Below are 22,177 nucleotides of genomic sequence, written 5' to 3' on the forward strand. Positions count from 1 at the left end.
TATCTATAAAGACTAAGAGGCTCAAGAGGGCCAGGGGGAAAAGCCAGCTACCTTCTGGAGAAATCTCAGCCTCTACCTACCTCTACAGGGTCTGTCTGGCCTCACCGCAAGGGGGCTGGGCTATTGGACCCCCCACCTCAACCATTGAATATTGGCCATCAGATTGGGGCAGGGTGCCATCCCAGGCACTTCCTGATGAGGAGACTGTGATCTCTCAAACGTGAACTTCCTCTGGCAGAGGCTGCAAGTGTGCACAGCCTCAGCAATACCTGCTCAGCACCTGCAGCACATGGGGCTGGCAAGGGGATCCCGGGGGATCCAAGCAGGTAGCCCCCTGCATCTGCTAACACTGCAGTGCTCCTCTGCCCTGTGGCCTTGGATAAGTCACTTCTCACTGGCCCCAGCTTCCTCATCCAAAAAAAAAGGGCCCCCTCTTCTTTCCTCTGTCTGGAACGCTCTTCCAGCAGGTCACAATCTGGTTTATCCTTCTCGTCTTCTTGTCTGCTTCCTCCTCTGGAGTCCCCATCTCCTCAAGTATCATCTCCTCCAGGAAGTCTCCCCTGGACACCCTAGCTAAAGTAGTCAGCCCATGTTGATTTTTTTTTATTTTTTAAACTTTATTGAAATATAATTCATATACAAAAGATTGCACTCATTTAGTGTACATCTTGATGACTTTGGATATTTGCACATACCCATGATGCCCTCACCACAAGGAAGGTACTAAACGTATCCACCAACTCCAAAAATTCCTATTTTCTTTCATGGGCTTTTCTGTTTTCTGTTTTTGGGGGTAAGGACACTCAACAGAAGTTCTATCCTCTTAAGCAATTTTGAAGTGCACAATACTGCATTGTCCACTGTAAGCACATTGGTGGTGTAGAGCAAAGCTCTAGAACTTATTTAGCTTGCATAACTGAAACTCTATACCCACTCGAAAACAACCCTCCCCCACCCCCTTCCTCTCCCCAACCCCCTCCCTACAGCCCCTGGCAACCACCCTTCTACTCACTGCTTCTTGAGTTTGACTATTTATCTTTTATCTTCCCCGCGTGAGTCCTTCTGTGTCTGTCTCATCTCCTTTAGCATAATGTCCCCAGGTCCATCCCTGTCGTTGCAAATGGCAGGATTTCCTTCTTTTTTAAGGCTGAGTCCTATCCATTGCATGTATATACCACATTTTCCTCATCCATCTGTCCGTCAATGGATATTTCCTTGGTTTTCTTATCTTCAGCCCGCGTCACTTTCTGTCACGTCGTCCTGAAGTTTTTCTCCACAGCATCATCCCTGTCTAAGTGATCTTGTCTGTGTGCTTGCTGTTTCTTGTCTGCTTCCTCCTCTGGAGTCTCAGCTTCCCCAGGGCAGGGACTCTGTCCTCTCTAGTGCTGTGTCCATCATTCCCGAGTTAGGAGCTACTAAATGGTACCAACATCATCGTGTGGGAGAACTATGTGAGCAGTTCACATGGTCTCAGCACACATTTCGTGAGTATCTCCAAGGTGTCTCAGGCACTGTGCTAGGCACTATGCACACATCGCAACCAATCCTTACAAAACCGCGTAAGATAAACGTGCATCCCCATGGCACAGACGAGGAGACTGAAGCTCTGTGAAGATCAAGGACTTCCCCAGGCCACAGAGCAAGCAGAGGTGTGAGCTAGGGTCCACCTGGCCAAGTGTTTTGTCTGCATCTCACTTCCCAGGGCCCCCGCCCCCCTGGAAAGCCCCTGAGCAGGTCTCCCCCCACCCCTGTTACAGGTCTGGTGATGTCGGCCATCACAGTCATCATCCTGGTGCTCTACTTCACTGTGGACACCTTCGTGGTCAACAAGAAGCCGTGGCTACCCGAGTGCACACCCGTCTATGTGCAGTACTTCGTCAAGTTCTTCATCATCGGCGTGACGGTGCTGGTGGTCGCCGTGCCCGAGGGGCTCCCTCTGGCTGTCACCATCTCACTGGCCTACTCGGTGAAGGTGAGGAGGAGAGGACCAGAGGGTGCAGCTGGGACTGGCTCCCCCCAGCAGGGGCTCTGTGGGGTGGCCTGTGGGTTAAGTGCTGGGACCGGGAGAATAGCTAAGAAGAAGGAAGGGGCATGTTGGAAGCTGGGAGAGGAAACATATGCAGAAATCCAAAGCCAAGGAGTCCGGGGCCTGCGGCAACCCAGAGAGCCACCTCTCGGCTGCAGGGACAACCATCATTCCCCCCAGCCCTCTGTTGCCAATTCTTCACATTTCTTCCAGAGAAGCCAGAAACCTGGACTTAATATAAACTCTTGATTTTTAAACATTGATCATCAATTCCACTTAAAAAAAAACAAAAACAAAAACATATAAAGCAGACATCACTATGCAGGCGCAAACCCATCCCCATCCCACCCACCAAATGTGAGTAGAAAGAAGCCTGTGGTCAAAGCCCTGTGGAAGCCATGGTGCTTCAACAACTAATCTCAGAGGTTGCTCCCTAAAGTTAAGAAGAAATAAGCTTAGGGACGCCTGGGTGGCTCAGTGGTTGAGCATCTGCCTTTGGCTCAGGTCGTGATCTGAAGTCTTGGGATTAAGTCCCCACATCAGGCTCCCCACAGGGGAGCTTCTCTCTCTGCCTCTGTCTTTGCCTCTCTCTCTCTCTCTGTCTCTCATGAATAAATAAATAAAATCCTCAAAAGAATAAATAAATAAATAAATAAATAAATAAATAAATAAATAAATAAATAAGTAAATAATAAGTAAATAAGTAAATAAATAAAATAAAAGCAATTTAATGAAGGGTGGTAGCCCATGAAATCTGACTGTGGACGCTTGGGTCTATGAGGGGGTGGTATTCCTAGTGCTCCCCAGAGGGCAGAGCCTCCAGTTCCTGGGCCATCCATAGAGCCGGAACACTGGGCTGAGCATCTCAATAGGTGCTTCAGGCTTGGCTCACATCATGGCCTCATTCTCTTCCCTTGGCCCCATGGTTTTCCCACCTTAGAGGGCAGGGCTCTGTGCTCCTGGTCCCCAGAGCCCCTGATACCAGTATGTCCCTGCAAGGACGGAGGCCTGGGCATGTTTCTAGACAAGTCGTTGGCTCCGAGACGTTGGCAGAGCTGCCCGAGGGCACGGCAAGCATCAGTTTCCAAACTGGAATTTGGACTGGGCTCACCGATGTAATTTCATACAGAAAAGAGATCTCTAGGCAAGTGCCAGAAAGTGGCAGCTCTGGGTAAAGGATATGGCCCTTATCATCTGCTTGTTTTAGGGTTCTTGAAGAAACTCCATCCCACAAACCAAAGCCCAAGCAGGTCACAACACAATGCAGCTTGGGGGCCCTAGAGCCCAGAGATGGAGATTCTCACACAGCCATGAGTTGGGACCCCCACGGCCACCCAGCTGAGCTCATGGTGTCTTGAAAGTCACACAGAAGTAGCTGGGGGGATCATGTAGAGATCTTTTTAGGCCTTTCCACCTTCTGCAGTTTGCATCTCTGGCACCTCGTGCCTTCAGCTGTCTTAGGTAGTGTTACTTATACAGTCACTTGATAAACTTAGTACAGCACCCCAACCCGGGAGAGGCAAACTCTTCCCTTTCTGAGCCTAGCGTACCTACCCCGGGAGCCACCATCAAAACAGAGATGATACTCAGAGACACAATGTGAGCCATATGTGTTATTTTAAATTTCCTAGTAGTCATGTTAAAAAGAAAGTAAAAAGAAACAGATGACATTAATTTTAATAATATAATTTACCTATTATGTCCAAATTATTAGCAACATGTAATCAATATAAAAATCACTAGTGAGATATTTTACATTTCTTTTTTCATAACAAGTCTTCAGAATCTGGCACATATTTTACACATACATTTCATGTCAGACCAGCCACTTTACCAGTGCTCAGTAACCACCCTTATATTCTTAAGCCTAACAGATGAACACTCTTCTGAGAGTACAGATGGGCAGAGACCCAGTGGAATGATCTAGGCTGTGAAATTAAACAGAGCTGGGCTTTGGTCTCAGCTTTACCCTTCATTAGGTGTGTGATCCTGGTCAAATCACCTGACCATGGCTTTTTCAATTGCCAAAGTGGATGACCACAATCCTCAAAGATTTCACAGGCCTCTTGTCACATAAGACAAGAAAATAAGCTTGGAAGAATTTTGCAAACCACAAAGTGTGTTGCAGATTGCTATTGCTCATCTGTTCAACATACATTAAGTGTTCCTGTTATCACAGGTTATAATAAGAGAGATCTGCAATAGCATATAATTCTACCACTACTCATTTCTTAGTAATATGAACTGCTATTCAAATTATTTTAATTTCACTCTTTTTTTGCCCTTTTTATAAAGAATTGTTATAATGAGGAGCAAGAATAAAGGAAATCAGATTCCTAGGAACAGACTAGAACTATGCCTAATTCAGCCACTAGCAACTTTTCATGTCCCTCCTTGCCAGATAGGGTCACTGTGTCAGCAGGGCCTGTATTAAGAGTGGCAGTTCCTTGAGAATTACATCATTTGCATGACTTGCTTGAGAACCTCAAAGAAGCTAGGAGTGGAGCTGGAAAGACAGAGAGGAAGGCAAATACAAGAAAATTCATAATCATATGTTTGGTAGGATTTCATTTTTGTTATAGATTTAAAAAAAGATGTTAGTATGTAAGCTGTCCCCATTCTGGGTGATGGCATTATGGCTGATTTGTTTTCTTTTTTGTATATCTATATTGAAAAGAAATTTGTGATTTGTATTATATGAGGTATAATATGTATTCAAATCAGAAAAAATAGAATCTATAGATTTTTTTAGAATCTATAGATTGTTTTAAAAGAAGTCAATAAAAATCTCCTGTAATTCTACTACCCAGAAATAATGACACTAATGTTTTGACGTTTTTCCAGATACTGTCCTATGTCTATAAACACATATATCTATCCTAAATTTATTTCTTTTTGGTGGGACCAAAACGACATTGAAAACCAGGCACCAGGGTGGCTTAGTAGGTTGAGCATCTGCCTTTGGCTGAGGGTGTGATCCCAGGGTCCTGGGATCAAGCCCCACATCAGGCTCCCTGCAGAGAGCCTGCTTCTCCCTCTGCCTATGTCTCTGCCTCTTTCTCTGTGTCTCTCATGAATAAATAAATAAAATCTTTTTAAAAAGGGAAGGAAAGGAAAGGAAAGGAAAGGAAAGGAAAGGAAAGGAAAGGAAGAAAGAAAGAAAGAAAGAAAGAAAGAAAGAAAGAAAGAAAGAAAGAAAAAGAAAGAAAGACCAGGCACCAGCAAAAGATGGTACATTTTAGAAAAACCCATAACCAGATAAGGAATGGTGATTTCTGTTAGGGTGTAAGAGAAAAATATTTGAGGTCACTGTTAAGGACCCAATCTTAATTTGTCACCCTTCTCCCTATTTTTTCCATAAGGAATACAGATTACTTCTGTAATCTAAATTAATAAAGTCAATTAATCAAATCTTTTAAGTGGTTCAAATAATGAAAGCACAGGAAAAGACTGCACACACAAGGAGCCCTGATGTCTGAGGCCACAGCAACCCATGTCCTTTCCACATGTGGGAACCCCAGGAGCAGACTGCAGCAGCTCTGCCCCACTTACTGCATGCTTCCCCAGTGCCCCACCCTCACCCCCTGGATCCCTGGCCTCCCAGCACCCTCTCCTCACTGTCACCCTCTCACCTACCCCTTCCCCCAGAAAATGATGAAAGACAACAACCTGGTACGCCACCTGGACGCCTGTGAGACCATGGGCAATGCCACCGCCATCTGCTCAGACAAGACAGGCACACTGACCACCAATCGCATGACAGTCGTGCAGGCCTATGTTGGCGATGTCCACTACAAGGAGATCCCTGACCCCAGCTCCATCAATGCTAAGACCATGGAGCTGCTCATCAACGCCATTGCCATCAACAGCGCCTACACCACCAAGATTCTGGTGAGTGGTGCAGCCTCTGCCAGAGGGAACAACATCCATGGGGTGACACACAGGTAACCGGGCAGATTGAGTGACATGATTCAGATATGTTTGAATCCTGCTGATGTATTTTGGGGTGGTTGTATAGTAAGCAACTTGTTTCTCTTTGATTTAGCAATGATGTTTATATGGAAAAAAAATGTTAATTCTGTTCGTTTAGATCCTGTCATTAATCCCCTTCCCAAAAATCCACTTTTTATTAGTTGCCTTTTGCTACATAATTACAGTAGTCCCTCTTGTCTGCACTTTCAATCACCTGTAGTCAACCTCAGTCCCGTAGCAGATGACCCTCCTTCTGAAACAACGTCAGAAGGTGGAGAGTAGTCTAGTGCTATGGCACACACTGTATCATTCCCCTCCCTGCATCTCATTACATAGGCATTTTATCATCTCACATAAGCACAAGAGAGGGACAACATTCACATAACTTTTATTACGTGTATTGTAATAATCATTCTGTTTTATTATCAGTTATTAATCAGTTGTTAATCTCTTACTATGCCTAATTTATAAATTAAATGTTATCATGGATATGCATATCTAGGAAAAAACATAGTATACATAGGGTTTGGTACTACCCACAGCTTTGGACAACCCCTTGGGGGTGTTGAATTGTATCCCCTGAGAGTAAGCAGCAAGTACTGTACTCCAAAACTTGGCAGCTCAAAACCAAACTGTGTATTTAGCTCACAATTCTGTGAGTCGGCCCTTCAGGCTGGGCTCAGCTGGGTGGTTCTTCGGTTCTCAGTGGGATTCCCTAATGCATCTGCACCTGTGGTGGCTCAAGGGGACAGCTCTGCTGACCTCAGCAGCAACGTAGGCTGGTCTGGGATGTCCTTAGCTGGGATGGTTCACCTTGGCTTTGCATGGTCCCACCTCTTCCAGCAGGCTAGTCTGGGCTTGCTCACATTGTCATTTTGCTGCTGCATTTAGCCAAATGCATTTAGGCTGCATTGGTCACTGCAAGCCAAGAGGCCTATGCAGATTTGGGAATGGGGAAATAGACTCCGTCTCTTGATGGTAGGAGGTACAAGATCCCATTGCAAAAGGCATTGATTTAGAGAGAGAACTAATTGTGGCCATTTTCACAAATGACCTACCACCAATGATGTTGTTATTGTTAGTAATAGTAGGAGTATCACAAGTTTCAATAAGAAAAATTCTCATATTCCTGTCTCAGCTAAGCTGCAGTAGACTCATGCTATAATCCCTGTTTGGTTTAGAAGCACAGACGGCCTTTTTGTAATTAACCAGCACTTGGATGAAGAGAAACACAGAATTGCCCATCCAGAGGTCAGTTGGCATCCAGATGTAGGACATTTCTGTAGTGGGAGCAGCTGGGTGAGCAGCTGGGCTTTTTTGCTTACCTCCCAAATGTGCCCTAGCCCTGACCTCTCCCTTCTGCCCCCAAGGCAGCTTGAAGCATCACTGTCAGGTTGGGTTGTGGGAACTGCTGGCAGTTTTATCCAAATGGGAAGGAGAGCATGACTCATCAGTGAGGGGCTGAGGGCTGGCGGGAGAAGGGGGAGGAGGCAGCTTCTGCCTCCAGACACTGGGGTTGCAAGAACTGCACTGTCCAGGGCTGAGCAGCTGCCCAAATCACCCCGGAGCTGCAGGCTGAGGGAGGCACACGGAGGAAAGGGGAAAGTAGGTCAGGAAGACGCATGCACACGGGTAATAGAGAACCCTGGGGTTCGTCAGAAATGACGATGTTTTGTCTTCTTCCCAACCCGCCCCTATGCCTGTCCCAATTTGGGAATCAAGGGAGATCAGCAATGTTTGATTCTGTTCCCCAGGCCTTCCTAAAATAACTGAGATTCTGTTAATGATCTTGTCCTGCAGATGTGGCAAAGAGGGGAACAGGGCAACTCCCAGAGCTGGCTTCGGGCAATGGGGCAGCCTCGGGGGCAGAGCCCTGTGAGGTGGGTTTGGATTGAGATGTAGATTATATAATCACAGTAAAAAGCAGTTCTGGGATCTGCCAGGAGAGCTGAGGAAACATCTCAATTAGGCAGTGTTGCATAGCACCAGCCTCAAAGCTAAAATCTCATTTCTGGATGTTGGTTGTGTCCACGTGGCTTAAGGGACAGGGGTCAGCTAGTCTACCTGGGGAGGTGTATCTGCTGAGACTGGAGAGGGGTCAGGGCCCAGGAATTGGGATCCTTGGTTTGTAATCAGGCTAAGTCACTTACCTCTCAGGCACCAGGGTCCCGTGATCCTAGGACTCCTGTGTCTCTTCTTTCTGGGTCTCTCCTGCAAGCCCCTTGGCCACATGGTTCTCCTTGCTGGGGGTGATGGTCATCAGCATAGAAAGAACAACAGAGTCCCCCGGTATGATGGGATAGTTGTTAAAGCTCATACTGTGGAGCCGGACAACCTGGATTCAAATCCCTCTATAGCTATATGAGTGCAAACAAGTTACTTAACCTCTCTGTGCCTCAGCTTCCTGGTGAAAATGATAGGATAGGATTATTGGTGAGGGTGAAATGAGTTAGTAAGTGCAAAGTGCTTCACACAATGCCTGGCTCATATTCAGCACCAAGTATGGTTAGTGTTGTCATTATTCAGCAATATAATCATCTTTTGAAAAGGGATTCCATCTGTAGCAATGCAGAGGCTAACAGTCAATAGCAGAAGCAAAGGGTCTTACCCAAATTCACACATCCAACTAGTGGCAAAGCCAACTCATAGATACTCCAAAGCCAGCTGTTGAGTAGGGTGTCCAGACCAGGTTCTCAGTCACTGAAACCAGTCCTACAACATCGTTAGCATAAGGTGGCCTTGGGAAGGCCTGGGGTCCAGAGAGTCAGGTTCACAGCCAAGGCCTGCCAGCTATATAGGGCAAAAGGTCTCTGAGGGACTTTCCAGGCCCAGAGGACTCCTAAGAAGAGTCGGGGGCTGCTTGGTCCAGAGTAGGTCTAGCCAACCTCCAAACCAGGCTAGGAAATCTAGACTATAGGACTTTCTAAGCCACACAAGACAGGTAAAGGCATGCAGTGTCCTCCTCACACCACACTACCTGTCAGCTTTGTTCGAGAACTGAGCCTGACCTGGGAAATCAGACCTTGAACGGGGCTATTTCCTCTCCATGAGGGCACTGACTCTTCCATGTCTTCTTATTCTCTGACATAGACAACGTGGGCTTTTTGAGAGTGAGAAACACATTTGAGTCATCTCTGTTCCCCCAGGCATAGCTCTTGGGAAGTACTGGTTGGGTGGGTGAAGTAAGTGAATTGATTTGGTGAATAAATGTTTAAATAGATAATCAATGAGATAAAGGTAGGTAGGAAGACGGATGGATGGGTGGGTAGGTGATAGCTGGGTAGATGGTTGAATGGATGTGTGGATGAGTGGTTAAATATGTGGGCAGTAGATGGGTGAATATGAAATAATAAGATGCTCAGGAAAGGACTATCTCTATGTTCTACCTTCCTGTTCTTGTGGCAGCAAGAGGCAGGTGTCGGCCTCGTCTCTGGTCCCATGGCCAATACCAGTGCTCAGTCCGTTCCTCCAGCATACTGAGCTGATCTCTTCTGCAGCTACCCCAGCTTTCTAGTTTACACTGACTGAGACCTCCCAATTAGCTAGCACTTTTCATTCTTTAAAAATCAAAAACAAACAAACAAACAAAAACCTACCCGAGTATTTGCAAGGAAAGGTTGTGCGGATGTCATCTACATGAATTCACACACCTTAGAGACCCTCTGGTCCAGCCTCCTCCCTTTAACCTGCGACCCAGAAATAGGAAAGGACTCGTGTTCGGTCACCCTGTGGGCTACTGAAGCTGGAATCCAGATGTCCCAACACCCACTTCAAGAAGCAATGAGGTTTGGCTCTGAAGTCAAACAAACCAAGGTTCAAACCTTATCTCCAGCACTTACCACCTGTGTGAACCTGAGCAAGTTACTTAACCTCTTTGAGCTTCTGTTTTCCAATCTGCAAATCTGTAAAGTGCATGTATAATTAATCCTAATTGCCGACATTCACTTAGTCAGGCTCATTGCTAAGTGCTTACCCCACGTACCCCTTGTACAACAACCCCATCACATCTCTAATTCATAGATTGGACCCTGAAGCTGGGAGAAGTGAAAAACCGTGCTTGGAGTTCCAGAGTAGATAAGAGCCAGGATGAGAACCCAGGTCTGTCCAACCCAGAGCCCATACAGCTCACCACCTCTTCCTGCCCAACTCATGCAGCTGCACCTTTGCCTGAAGGCAGCTTCAGGGCTTCTATGAAAGTCAGATGATAAAATATGTGTGGAGCTCCCGGCACAGTACCTGACATGCAGCAAGTGCTCAGACTGCATTAATTATTACTCTTATTACTTCTATTATTATTTCTGAGCTTTATCCTCTGTAGTTTATTTTGCTGGTCATTGTCTTGTTTGACCTTCCACATCCCTGCCAGGGAATTGAGGCAAATATGACTGTGTCCATCTTACAGCTAAAAACACTGAGCTGCAGAAACATCAAATCACCTGCCCAAGATTGCTCCTGACCACCAAGTGGCACAGTTGAACCCAGAAAATTTTGGAGTTCACCATGGAAGCAAGGGCACAAGGTCATTCCAGGCAAGGGCACAACACTGCCAAGGCCCAGAGACCTGAAGATCCATGACTCGTTCAGATGATCTGTGGCCTGAGCATTTCTCTGGGGCTGGAATGACAAGAGTCAAGACCAGGGGTTGTAGAGGGGCAGCTAGGTGACATCCAATAAACCCTTGAAAGGATTCTGTTCATGGCACTCAGAAAAACTACCCCAGGCAGAGGTGGAGAGTGGTGTGAGGCTAAGGCTGCTGGTAGGGATGCCAGGAAAAGTGGTCCAGAAAGGTCCTCCCAGAGGGCCAGCCTCAACCCTATACCCCATCACTTCTGAGGATGGCAAGCTTTCTTCTTTCCCATCTTATTTCTGATCATTAGGAACTAAACTTGCCCTCCAGGAGAAGCTGTGTGAATCATCCCTGAGTCAGAAATTGCTCCCCTGTCTCAGAAATCCTGGCACACCCTCAGATTTCCTTTGTTGTCTCCGACCCTTTGAACATCAAAACTTCTACTAGCTTCTTTCCATCGCCCTCAGAACCACATCTGAGCTTTAAGATGGAAATACCTCCTTCCTCAGACTTTTGAGGCCTTGTGCTTTCTTGGGAAAATATTCTCCTTGGCCAACTATGTACATTCTGTGACATAGTTGGGTGCTGAAACCACCCAAGCAGATCTTAATTTTATATTTTATGAGACCTCTTTGAAAGTAGGTTGATACTGCAGTTAACATTTGAATTATTAAGCTTTAAGATGGAAATACCTCCTTCCTCAGACTTTTGAGGCCTTGTGCTTTCTTGGGAAAATATTCTCCTTGGCCAACTATGTATGTTCTACTGAAACCACCCAAGCATATCTTAATTTTATATTTTATGAGACCTCTTTGAAAGTAGGTTGATACTGCAGTTAACATTTGAATTATTAAGCTGAGGATGGGGACTTGTGGAGCGGAATTGCTGGAAGTTTATGGTATATTTCTGAATGTATAAACTGTCGAGAGAAAAACAAATCTCCCTAGCGCCTCTGAAGTGGTTCAGGAGGAAAGAGCAAAAAAGGTTTTCCTGGCAGGCTGGTCTTCCTAAATAAATAAGCCACACTTCACCTAATTAGAAACCCCAGGTCCTCAGTGTACCCCATTCCTAAGCTGAGGTGGCTGTGATGCTGCCTTACCCCAGAGAGCCCCAGTAACCCTCAAAGGCAGGAAGGAGCTGCTTAAATGTATTTCCCATAAGTCTTAGAACTTGAGGGACTCCAGGAAGCAAAGAGCCAACCTTTGAACTCAGATCTCCTGGCTCCAAACCCAGGGCTCCATTGAATATTCCAATATTCCAATGAGCCTTAAAGTCCCCAAGTCAAGCCACACTCTGAGAGTGGGTTCTGGCCAAGCCAGGGGTGCCATGCCAAAAGGTGCGGAATACTCTGGAGGTGACTTTGCAGGATGCTAAGATGGGGAAGTGGGGTGGGCTGTAGTTCTGATATGTGAAATGGCAAGGGCCTATGTGTTGAATTCAACAACTGTTTTGGTTGTTTTGTTTTGTTTTTGCAAACTCATCTCTGAGAGAAGAGCTTAAAGCAAATAATCCCAAATAGGGAATTTGGATTTTTAACAGAGCTATTAATCCCTACATCATACCTTGACACCCTGCATTGGGCATGTACACACACACCACACACATACACCATACTCACACACCACACACACACAACTGCTCATGCAGACACACTCAACTGCATATACACACACACCATACACATACAATTGCACACACCACACACAATACACATACCACACCACACACAGACCATGCATATATATACACATCTACACACATACACACACTACACACATACATTGCACTCACACTCCACACACACAACCGCCTATGCACACACACACAACTGCATATACACACACCATACACATCCAAGTGCATACACCACACACATACACATACCACATCACACACACCATGCACACATATACATACATCTACATGCATGCATATACCACACACGTACATGGCACTCACATACCACACACATACACCAAACACACAACGGCATATACACACACTTAAAAATGTCACATAAAAACATTTCAAATGATTCATTTGATGTTACAGGTATTTTATTACTAAAGACCTCTGAAAGTCCCCCCAAACAACCCAACAACCATAGCATAGTAAACTGCAGCATCTGCAATATGATGATGTTTCTAGGAGTGCATTGGAAAACAACTTTCTGCTGAGTGGTCATCTCTGGTGGCCTAGCCTGGTCCTCCTCACCCCCGAAAGGCAGGCACTGGCAGGGAGCCACCATACACATACAATTGCACAGACCACACGCACACTACACTCATACACCTGCATACACACCACACACATACAACTGCATACACTTACCATACACATACCACTCCATATACCACACATATATACACACACACACACAATGCGCTGCTGAGCCTGGGAAGGTCCCTAAGGAGTCTGCTTTCCAGGAGTATATCTCCCCAGGGGGTCTCAACCTATCCTGCTCTGTTGTCCTAGGCAGTCACACTGACCTGTTCTCAGCCACTGGGGAAGATCTCATGGCTCTGCTACATCATGTTCCTCAGGAGGCCTAGCACTGAGAAGCTCCTGGGGAGGGAGACCTTTAGATCACAATTGTGGAGGCCAGAGTTCCGCCCCATCTGGCCTCCCATTGGCAACACCCTACACACACAAGCACAGAATTATTCATTTAGTCATTCCATATTCATTGGTTACCCCGTAGTAGGACACAAAGATAAGTGAGACAGACACATCCCACCCCCTACCCCCTTAAACTCTAAATCAATGGTCAACCAGTTCCCTAGTTAACCAAAGATCTCCAGTGCTGATGGAGTCAGGCAAGGCTATGGGGAGAGCCTGTGCTGTGGGCTCAGAGCTGAGAACACTAGGACCAAATCCTAGGTGGGCCACTTACTAGCAGCGTGACCTCATCTCTCTGGGCCTACCCTGCACATAGCTGTGAAGTAAGAATACTCAGCTGGCCTCTCAGGGAACTGTGGGGGTACAACCAGACCATGCATGTGACAAGCCCAGGAAAGAAGGGGGCAGAGTTAACATTCAAATGGTGGCCAGTGCTACTGCTGTTAAGCTGGCTGGTGGTTCATCTGGTTTTCAGGGTGGCTCCCTGCCAGTGCCTGCCTTTGCGGGGTGAGGAGGACCAAGCTAGGCCACCAGAGACGACCACTCAGCAGAAAGTTGTTTTCCAATGCACTCCCAGAAACATCATCATATTGCAGATGCTGCAGTTTACTATGCTACAGTTGTTGGGTTGTTTGGGGGGACTTTCAGAGGTCTTTAGTAATAAAATACCTGTAACATCAAATGAATCATTTGAAATGTTTTTAAATGGCATTAAGTACATTCACATTGTGTGACCATCCCCACCATCCATCCCAGAATTTTTCATCTTTCCAAACTGAAACTCTGTCCCATCAGACACTAACTCCCCATTCCCTGCCCCCCCCCATGACCAGCCCCTGGTACCCATCATCCTACTTTCTATTTTTATGAATGTGGCTTTTCTAGGTACATGATACAGGTGGAATTATACAGTGTCTGTCCTTTTGTGACTGGTTTATTTCACTTATAATGCCATCAGGGTTTATCCATGTTGTCACATATGTTAGAATTTCCTTCCACTTTAAGGCTGGAAATATTCCTCACATGTATAGAACACATGTCCCTTTATCCATTCATTTGCCAATGGACATTTGGATTGTGCTCCCACCTCTTGACTTTTGTGAGTAATGCTGCAATGAGCATAGATATACAAATATTATACAAATATCTTTTTAAGTTCCTGCTTCCAATTCTTTTGGGTATATACCCAGAAGTGGGATGCTGGATTATATGGTAATTCCATGTTTAATTTGTTGAGGAACCACCACACTATTCTCCACAGCAGCTGCACCATGTTACCTTCCCACCCACAGCACAAAGTGTAGTGATATCTTCACCCCCTCACCAATGCTTGTTTTCTGTTTTGCTTTTTATAATTATTTTTTAAAGATTTTATTTACTTATCTCAGAAAGAGTAAGCATGAGCAGGGGGAGAGTCAGAGGGAGAAGCAGCCTCCCCACTGGGCAGGGAGCCCAGTGCAGGTCTCAATCTCAGGACCCTGAGATCATGACCTGAGCCAAAAGCAGACACTCAACCAGGTGAGCCGCCCAGGCGCCCCTCTTTTGCTTTTTATAGTAGCCATCCTAATGAGTGTGAGGTGGTACAGCCTAGTTACCCCTTTTTTTAAAGTTGACTGTACACCCAGCATGGAGCCCAATTTGGGGAATGAACTCATGACCCTGAAATCAAGACCTGAGCTGAGATCAAGAGTTGGATGCTTAACCAACTGAGCCACACAGGCACCCCTAGCTGCGCTTGTTTCATCTTATTTTTGCAGATGTTATTTATAACTTGTGGCTCTTCTGATCATCATCATTCCTTGCTCTTCGCTCTATTTACCCCCAGCACCCCAAACAGGAACATGAACTGTCCTCTCAAAATTATGCCTGGTGGCTGCATCCCACGTTCCCAAAGGGCTAAGTACCTCACAGGGAAATGTGCTGGATGAAGCTCTGCACTGGGAGCGGAGGGGCCTGGGGACAGCCCCAGGCCTGCCCCTCCACAGGTCTGTGACCACGAACAAGTCACTTCCCTTCTGGGCTTGCTTCCTGTCCATTAAAACTGAAACAATACTGATGCCTTAATTCCCTTACAGAATCAGAGCCCTAGAGATAGAAAGGCTCTTGGAAAGTCTACAGCAATAGCAAAACCTCTGGGTTTGTCAAGATTTAAAAAAACAAAAACAAAAACAAAACAAAACAGAAGAGAATAGGGGCGGGCCCCTGCTTCTTAGTAATGCACGTAGGCAATCTCGGAGCTCAAGTTCATGGAAACAAATTGAATTACGTAGGAGGCAGCTCTGCCATTTGCAACCATGGACTGTTTGAAATCCTTTTAGAAGAAAATTAAAATATTTCACAGAGGATAATAAAATGCCGGGTATTCTGAAGGCATAACTGCTCAGCTCTCTTGTGCTAGTAAGTAATTAGGCATTTTTATTTAAGTCCTCCATGTTGTTATTTTCTTTCATTAATGGAAAGGGGAGAAAAACTATTGTGGAAAAGAAATAAAATTCTGGAAATCACCGGAAGGTTAATTATAAAAATGTAGGAAAAATTAAAAGTAAGTAAATAGGGATGCCTGGGTGGCTCAGTAGGTTGAGTGTCCAACCCTTGATTTTGGCTCAGGTCGTGATCTTGGGGTTGTGCTCAGTGGGGAGTCTGCGTAGGATTCTCTCTCTCTCCCTCACCTTCTGCCCCTCCCCCTGCATGTACACTTGCACTCTCACTCTAGTAAATAAACAAACTTTTTTTTAAAAAAATAGAAGTAAATAAATACATAGTTTCTTAAAGCACAACATAACACCATACTACAGAGACAAAGGGAAGTGCTTCAAATTTATTTTTGCAAACATGAGAAATGGGAAGCTGTACCAAAAGTTTCTTTGCTCCCAAATCTAATCCCACCAAAGAACTCAGGAGTGGGGAGCCTTCCAAGGCCAGTGGTGCTGGAGACATAGTTCTGTATGGCATGGGAACAGGCCAGAGCTATGTCCAATCACTGTCCTGTTGCCTACACGGCTGGTCTATGCCAGAATCTTCCTGACCCCACCTTCTGCCTGTCTGGGAAGTCCTTTTGAGCAGTATGATGGAAGCTGAGGGTGAGGATGCAGAGTTCTGGACAAGGCTGGTCTGAGACCCACAAAAAGCCACTAATAGAAGGGGGCTCTTGGGGGTTGGTAGCACAGACATGTTTGTAGGTAGATATTCCTCTTCTAAATCTCTCTAGGGTTTGGGTTTATCTGCAGTGACTTTTGCCATTCCCAAAGCCACCTCCACCCGAGATGCTGCATTGTAATTTTATGCAAGGAGATGTGCACATGTGTGGGGGTACAGGTGGGACGTGAGTTCACCTGCCAATATGAACCTCCCACAACCTCCGGCTAATCCTGCCATTAGCTCATATGGAGGTGTCTTGTTCTTGCCTGTTAATCTGTGCCTCTCCCACCACTCTGGTCTGCATGGAACCATCCAGCCAACAATTAGTAAATGCCTACTGTGTACTGGGCTGATCCTGAGAACCTAGAGAGGAAAAGAATACAATAACTGTTTACTCAGAGGGGAGTAAGCAATATTCAAAGACCCAGAGATATTTGAGCTGGCACTTAAAAAAGCAAGGAGGAATTTGCCTGGCACGGAAAGAGGGAAGGAACAGCAGAGGCAAAAGCACAGAAGCATGAAACAGCTCATGTTCAAGCCATCACCAAGGAAGTGAGAGTTGCTAGAGCAGAGGTGGTCAGTGATTTCACTGGGACCCCAAGGGTGAGGGTGAGGTTGCGTTCATGCAGCCCAGCAGCTGGCAGAGGACCAAATCAGTGAGTGGAAAGAAGGAAAAGAGGAAAAGTAAACAGCGGCTTAGTCATAGAATGGAATCAATCGAGCAGTAAGAAAGAACTAGTGCCATAAACACAGGTGATTCTCAAAATGTACTTACATTTGAATAAACAAGGCTTAGAAGAATATTACAGTCTCCTTACATGGGGTTTTCAACATGCAAAGCAGCACTGCACATACACACATGCGTACATAAGGTTAAACTACTTGGAATCTACCATTTTGACTTACAAAAATAGCAGTTTCATGTGGCTGAACCTAAATTGAGATCACAAGGGACAGTCCTTCCATAGCATGGACTACTACTCACCAAGGAAAAAGGACAAGCTATTGACACACACAACGACTTGCCTGGACCTTGAGGAGATTATGCCGAGTGAAAAGAAGCTAGTCTTCAAAGGTTTCACATACCATATGATTCCATTTATATAACAGGCTTGAAATGACAATGTAAAGATAGAGAACAGATTAGTGGTAGTCAGGACCTGGGAAGGGGTGGAAAAGAAGGTGACATCAAAAGGGTGGTGGGGACACCTGGGTGGCTCAGGGATTAAGCATCTGCCTTTGGCTCAGGTCATGATCCCAGGGTCCTGGGGTCGAGTCCCACATCAGTCTCCCCACAGGGAGCCTGCTTCTCCCTCTGCCTCTGCTTCTCTCTGTGTGTCTCTCATGAATAAATAAATAAAATCTTAAAAATAAAATAAGAGGGATGGCATAGGGATAGGATCCTTGTCATGGATCTCCTTGGTGATGGTCACAGGAATGCACACATGATGCCATTGCATAGAACTAAACACATACACACACACAAGTGCATGTAAAATTGGTGAACTCTGAGGAAGGTGGGTTTGATTACAGCAATGTCAGTATCTTGGCTGCGACGTTGTACTGTAGTCTTACACTGGTGAGCACTAGGGGAAACTGGATGAAGAGTGTATGCCATCTCTCTTTACTATTTCTTATTGCATGTGAATCTAGAGCTATCTCAAAATAAAAATTTAAAATACATACCAGGTAGGGGCACTTGGGTGGGTGGTTCAGTTGGCTAAGAACCCGACTCTTAGTTTCAGCTCAGGTCATGATCTCAGGGTCCTGGGATAGAGCCCTGCACCCAGCTCCACACTGGCCATAGAGCCTGCTTAAGATTCTCTATCTCCCTTTCCCTCTGTGCCTCCCCATTTCACACTCATACAAGTGCTCTCTCTCTCTGTCAAATAAATAAAATCTTAAAAAATATTTTTTTAACAAATGGGGTAATAATACCACTTTTAAGATAGAGGTTCTTTCTGGGGCAAGAGATGGACTCTGCAGACAGGGAGGGATACATGGGGGGGGGCACACCTGTATCTGCCATGTTCTCCTCAAGAAAGAAAAATCTGAAGCAAACATGGCATCATGCTCAGGTTCTACAAAGCTGAATGGAGGGTACACAGGTGTTTCTTTTCTTATTCTCAATCCTGCTTGTATGTTTGAACAAGTTTATAATTTTTAAAAAGCTGACCTTGCTCCTTTCATCCAGAGCCAGGACTGGGTCCGGGCTGAAGAGGGCTGAGGGTGCAGGTGGTGGGACAGGGGGGCACACAGGGCTCACTGAGGAGGTGGGGGACACAGAGGCAACCCCGGCCTCTCTCCACAGCCCCCAGAGAAGGAGGGTGCCCTGCCTCGGCAGGTGGGCAACAAGACGGAGTGCGGCCTGCTGGGCTTCGTGCTGGACCTGAAGCAAGACTATGAGCCCGTGCGCAGCCAGATGCCGGAGGAGAAGCTGTACAAGGTGTACACCTTCAACTCCGTGCGCAAGTCCATGAGCACGGTCATCAAGCTGCCCGACGAGAGCTTCCGCATGTACAGCAAGGGCGCCTCTGAGATCGTGCTCAAGAAGTAAGAGGCGCCGGCGTGGGTGGGGGGCAGGGAGCAGGGGACCACAGCGTCGTGGGGACCACCACGTCGAGCGGGCTGTCCCGCAGGCTGGGCTGGAGGGCCGTCTGGCACCCTGGGGTGCAGGGAGGGGCCCCTGCCCAATGTCACGCTGGCAGGACCACCTCCGCGTGCTTTCTCCAGTTTCCCCTTTAAAATTTCTACAAAGAGCCCTCCCCCTACTCCTCCCTACATCACCCGATCATCAGGAAGTGCCACCTTGTCACTGTTAAAGCTCCCTTATTTCACTTCCCTCAGCGCAGAGTTGGTTGACTGTAGCGATGTTCATTGTTAGCTAGTGCTTTCTGGCCCCAGGTGCCAGAGATAAGCCTGGAGAGCTAGGCAAGTCACTCCCAGTCTCAGGACCTCAGTTTCCCCACTCATACCTTGAGGGGATTGGTGTAGCCCAGTGGTTCTCAACTCTGACTCCACATTGGAATCACCCCAGGAAGCTTTTAAAAAACCACTGATACAGGGCACCTGGGTGGCTCAGACCCTTAAGCATCTGACTCTTGATTTCAGCTCAGGTCATGATCTCAGGGTTATGAGATTGAGCCCTGCGTTGGGCTCTGCACTGGGCATGGAGCCTGTTCAAGATTCTCCTTCTGCCCCTGCGCCACTCCCTCTCTAAAAGAATATACTAAAAATCAATTGGAACCTCTGAGGTAGAGCTCACACGTGGGTTTTTATCTATTCTGTGTTCCCCCCAAGCCATTCTAATGTGCCAGCAAGGCCCAGAACCACTAGCCTAGGTTTCATGCCCTTTGAAAATCATTTTAGCTGTGAAACTATTTTTTCAGATTGAAATCTTGTGAATATAAGACAGATCAAAGTATATGTGATGTGCTCTTGCTGAATGGACTGGGGCAGATATTGCAAGAAGGCTGCCTGATTTCTTTTTGGCTGGTCCTGATTTCATTCCTGCCTGGGGCCCAGGGGCCTGGACCAGCCCTGAAGCATTGTGGGAGATGAACTGGACGGACCCTGGATGACCAACCACGGCCAGCTGGGCATCACTGGGGAGGGGGAGGTGAGCTCGAGCTGGTCAGAGGGAGGACCCTTGGGCCCTTGGCTGGACCTCACCTGTCTCCCTCCCATTGGCTCCCAGGTGTTGCAAAATCCTCAACGGGGCAGGGGATCCCCGGGTCTTCCGGCCCCGTGACCGGGACGAGATGGTGAAGAAGGTGATCGAGCCCATGGCCTGTGATGGGCTCCGCACCATCTGTGTGGCCTACCGTGACTTCCCCAGCAGCCCTGAGCCCGACTGGGACAATGAGAATGACATCCTCAATGACCTAACCTGCATCTGCGTGGTGGGCATCGAGGACCCTGTGCGGCCCGAGGTAAGCCGCCTCCCAGCAGGCTTGGAGAGGCTGGGATCCCAGCTTGCTGACTAGCTAGCATAAGTTGCCTCACCTCTCTGAGCCTGTTTCCCTGTAGTGTCCACAGGGTTTTCTCCTTACCTAAGCATTCAGATTCATAAGACCAACGTAGGCCGCACTTGGCATTGATCTGCTCAGGACATGGGGTAGCGCCCCACACCCTGCCAGTAGGTGCTGCTTTGCCATGGGGGCAGTTCATCCACCCAACCATCCAGAAACCCCCGAAGGGACAAGCCTAGGGTCTCCCCTGCCTTAGAAGCCTCCTGCCCCCCAGGAGTCAAGATCTCCTATAACACAGCCATAGGCCTGGATTCCAGGATCCCCACAAAGGAGACACCCAGAAACAAAGGCCACCAGTATTCAGGAAAACCCCAAGTTAGGATTCTGTCCATTAAGACCCAGTTTCCCAATCAGTTAACCCTGGTAGGCTCGCACAGCAACATAGCCGACAGTCTCCCTTTATCAGGTTTCCAGGGGCACAGAGCTAGAAAGTCAACCCAAGGTCAGATTCTCAAGCAGAAGAGAAGGGGATGACAGCACCCCTCCCTGTAAGGACCCAGGAAGATGATGTAGTAAGTGCACCTACTGTGTGCTCGGCCCCCGTAGGTCTTCAGCCTCCTTTCGCTGCATCTGCACCTGGTGGGGGGCCAGAATTCAGTGCTGGGGACTTGCAGGGCTCTGTGCTCTGTCAGCCTGCCCTGCATAGATGGGCCCGTGTGGTCAGTCAAAAGAGGGGGCTGCCTCGAATCTCCAGCACATCGCTGTGGGCAGGCAGAGCGAATCCTCACCCTGGGGGGCCCTAGAGGGCAAAGCCCAGCACACAGGACAAGGCACAGAGAGGCTGGCCTCCATGTCACCGGAGGACCAACACGGCAGCTGGGTGTTGATTCCCAGGCCAGCCCGAGCTGGACCCAAATTGGCCTCGGCTGTGGAAGGCGGTGACTGTATCTCTCAGGGCCACCTTCCTCCACCAGAGGCGACATCGCTGTTCCCCACTTGCCCTGACACTGTTCCCCGGGGGGCCTCTTGCTGTTCCCTGATCCTCTTGGAGCCTCCATGTTTCCCTTCTTTCAAGTGAAAGGAGGTAGACAAGGTGTTTTCCGAATTCCCAGCCCTGATGTTCTGAGAGTCTGTGTTCCAAAGACCAAGTGAAACTCGAATGTCACTGACATGGATTTTCATGTTTTAGCAACAAGGAAAGGCGATGCCAAGAGTGTGAGCTCAGGCATCAGACAGACCTAGGATCCTGGGTCCCAGCATTACTAGCTATGTGGCCTTGGGCCAGTTACATAACCTCCCTGAGCCTCTGTTTTCTCATCTGTAGAGTGGGGATAGGAAAAGTATTCTCCACACATACACACCCCCAGCTACTATGAGGTGTCAAATCACACACACACAAGCAACAGGCAGAGTCTGTCTGGCATGAGGTAGGTGGTTCCTGAATGTGGGTCCCCTCCTTTCATGTCTCTTCCCAGTAGATTCAAAACTCTGGGTCTAGTGACACATAACAGCCCCTAACACAGAGCCCAGCCTCTGGAAGGTGCTCGATTAAGTGTGTAATGAATGAATGAGAACGAAAGGGACTTGAACACCCATCTTCTAATACCATGCCTGGTACTTATCTCACACACGTCTACCACCCATAGGCCTCCTCACTCCCACCCAGAGCCTAAAAGCAGCAAAGGCAAACTGTGTCCCAGGTGCTCGGCCATATGTCTTTTCCTGCAGACTGCGTCTCTCCCTGGACTGACAGGCCATTTATCAGCCTTCCCTGGGATGCCCAGTCATTACCAGGCGCTAATGGGTTCAGGCTTCCCATGACCGGTTATCTCCCGGTCTAGTCTCCACACAGCAGACAAGGCCAGCCTGCAGCTTCCCTGTCCT

At 47.3% G+C, this 22,177-nt stretch overlaps 1 protein-coding gene across 11 annotated transcripts in view; it reads left to right on the top strand.

Annotated features, from left to right (window-relative positions):
• ATP2B2 (ATPase plasma membrane Ca2+ transporting 2) overlaps positions 1 to 22,177 on the top strand; it is a 371,101-nt gene that overhangs the window by 319,656 nt on the left and 29,268 nt on the right. For all 11 annotated transcript variants that reach the window (XM_077857845.1, XM_077857848.1, XM_077857846.1 and 8 more), the window contains 4 exons: positions 1,758 to 1,972; positions 5,675 to 5,917; positions 18,634 to 18,875; positions 20,020 to 20,254. In XM_077857845.1, the coding sequence (XP_077713971.1) occupies positions 1,758 to 1,972; positions 5,675 to 5,917; positions 18,634 to 18,875; positions 20,020 to 20,254 (935 nt within the window). The remainder of the gene's footprint in view (positions 1 to 1,757; positions 1,973 to 5,674; positions 5,918 to 18,633; positions 18,876 to 20,019; positions 20,255 to 22,177) is intronic.

This window comes from Canis aureus, chromosome 19 (genome assembly GCF_053574225.1).
Source record: "Canis aureus isolate CA01 chromosome 19, VMU_Caureus_v.1.0, whole genome shotgun sequence".
In the NCBI taxonomy this organism is placed as follows: domain Eukaryota; kingdom Metazoa; phylum Chordata; class Mammalia; order Carnivora; family Canidae; genus Canis; species Canis aureus.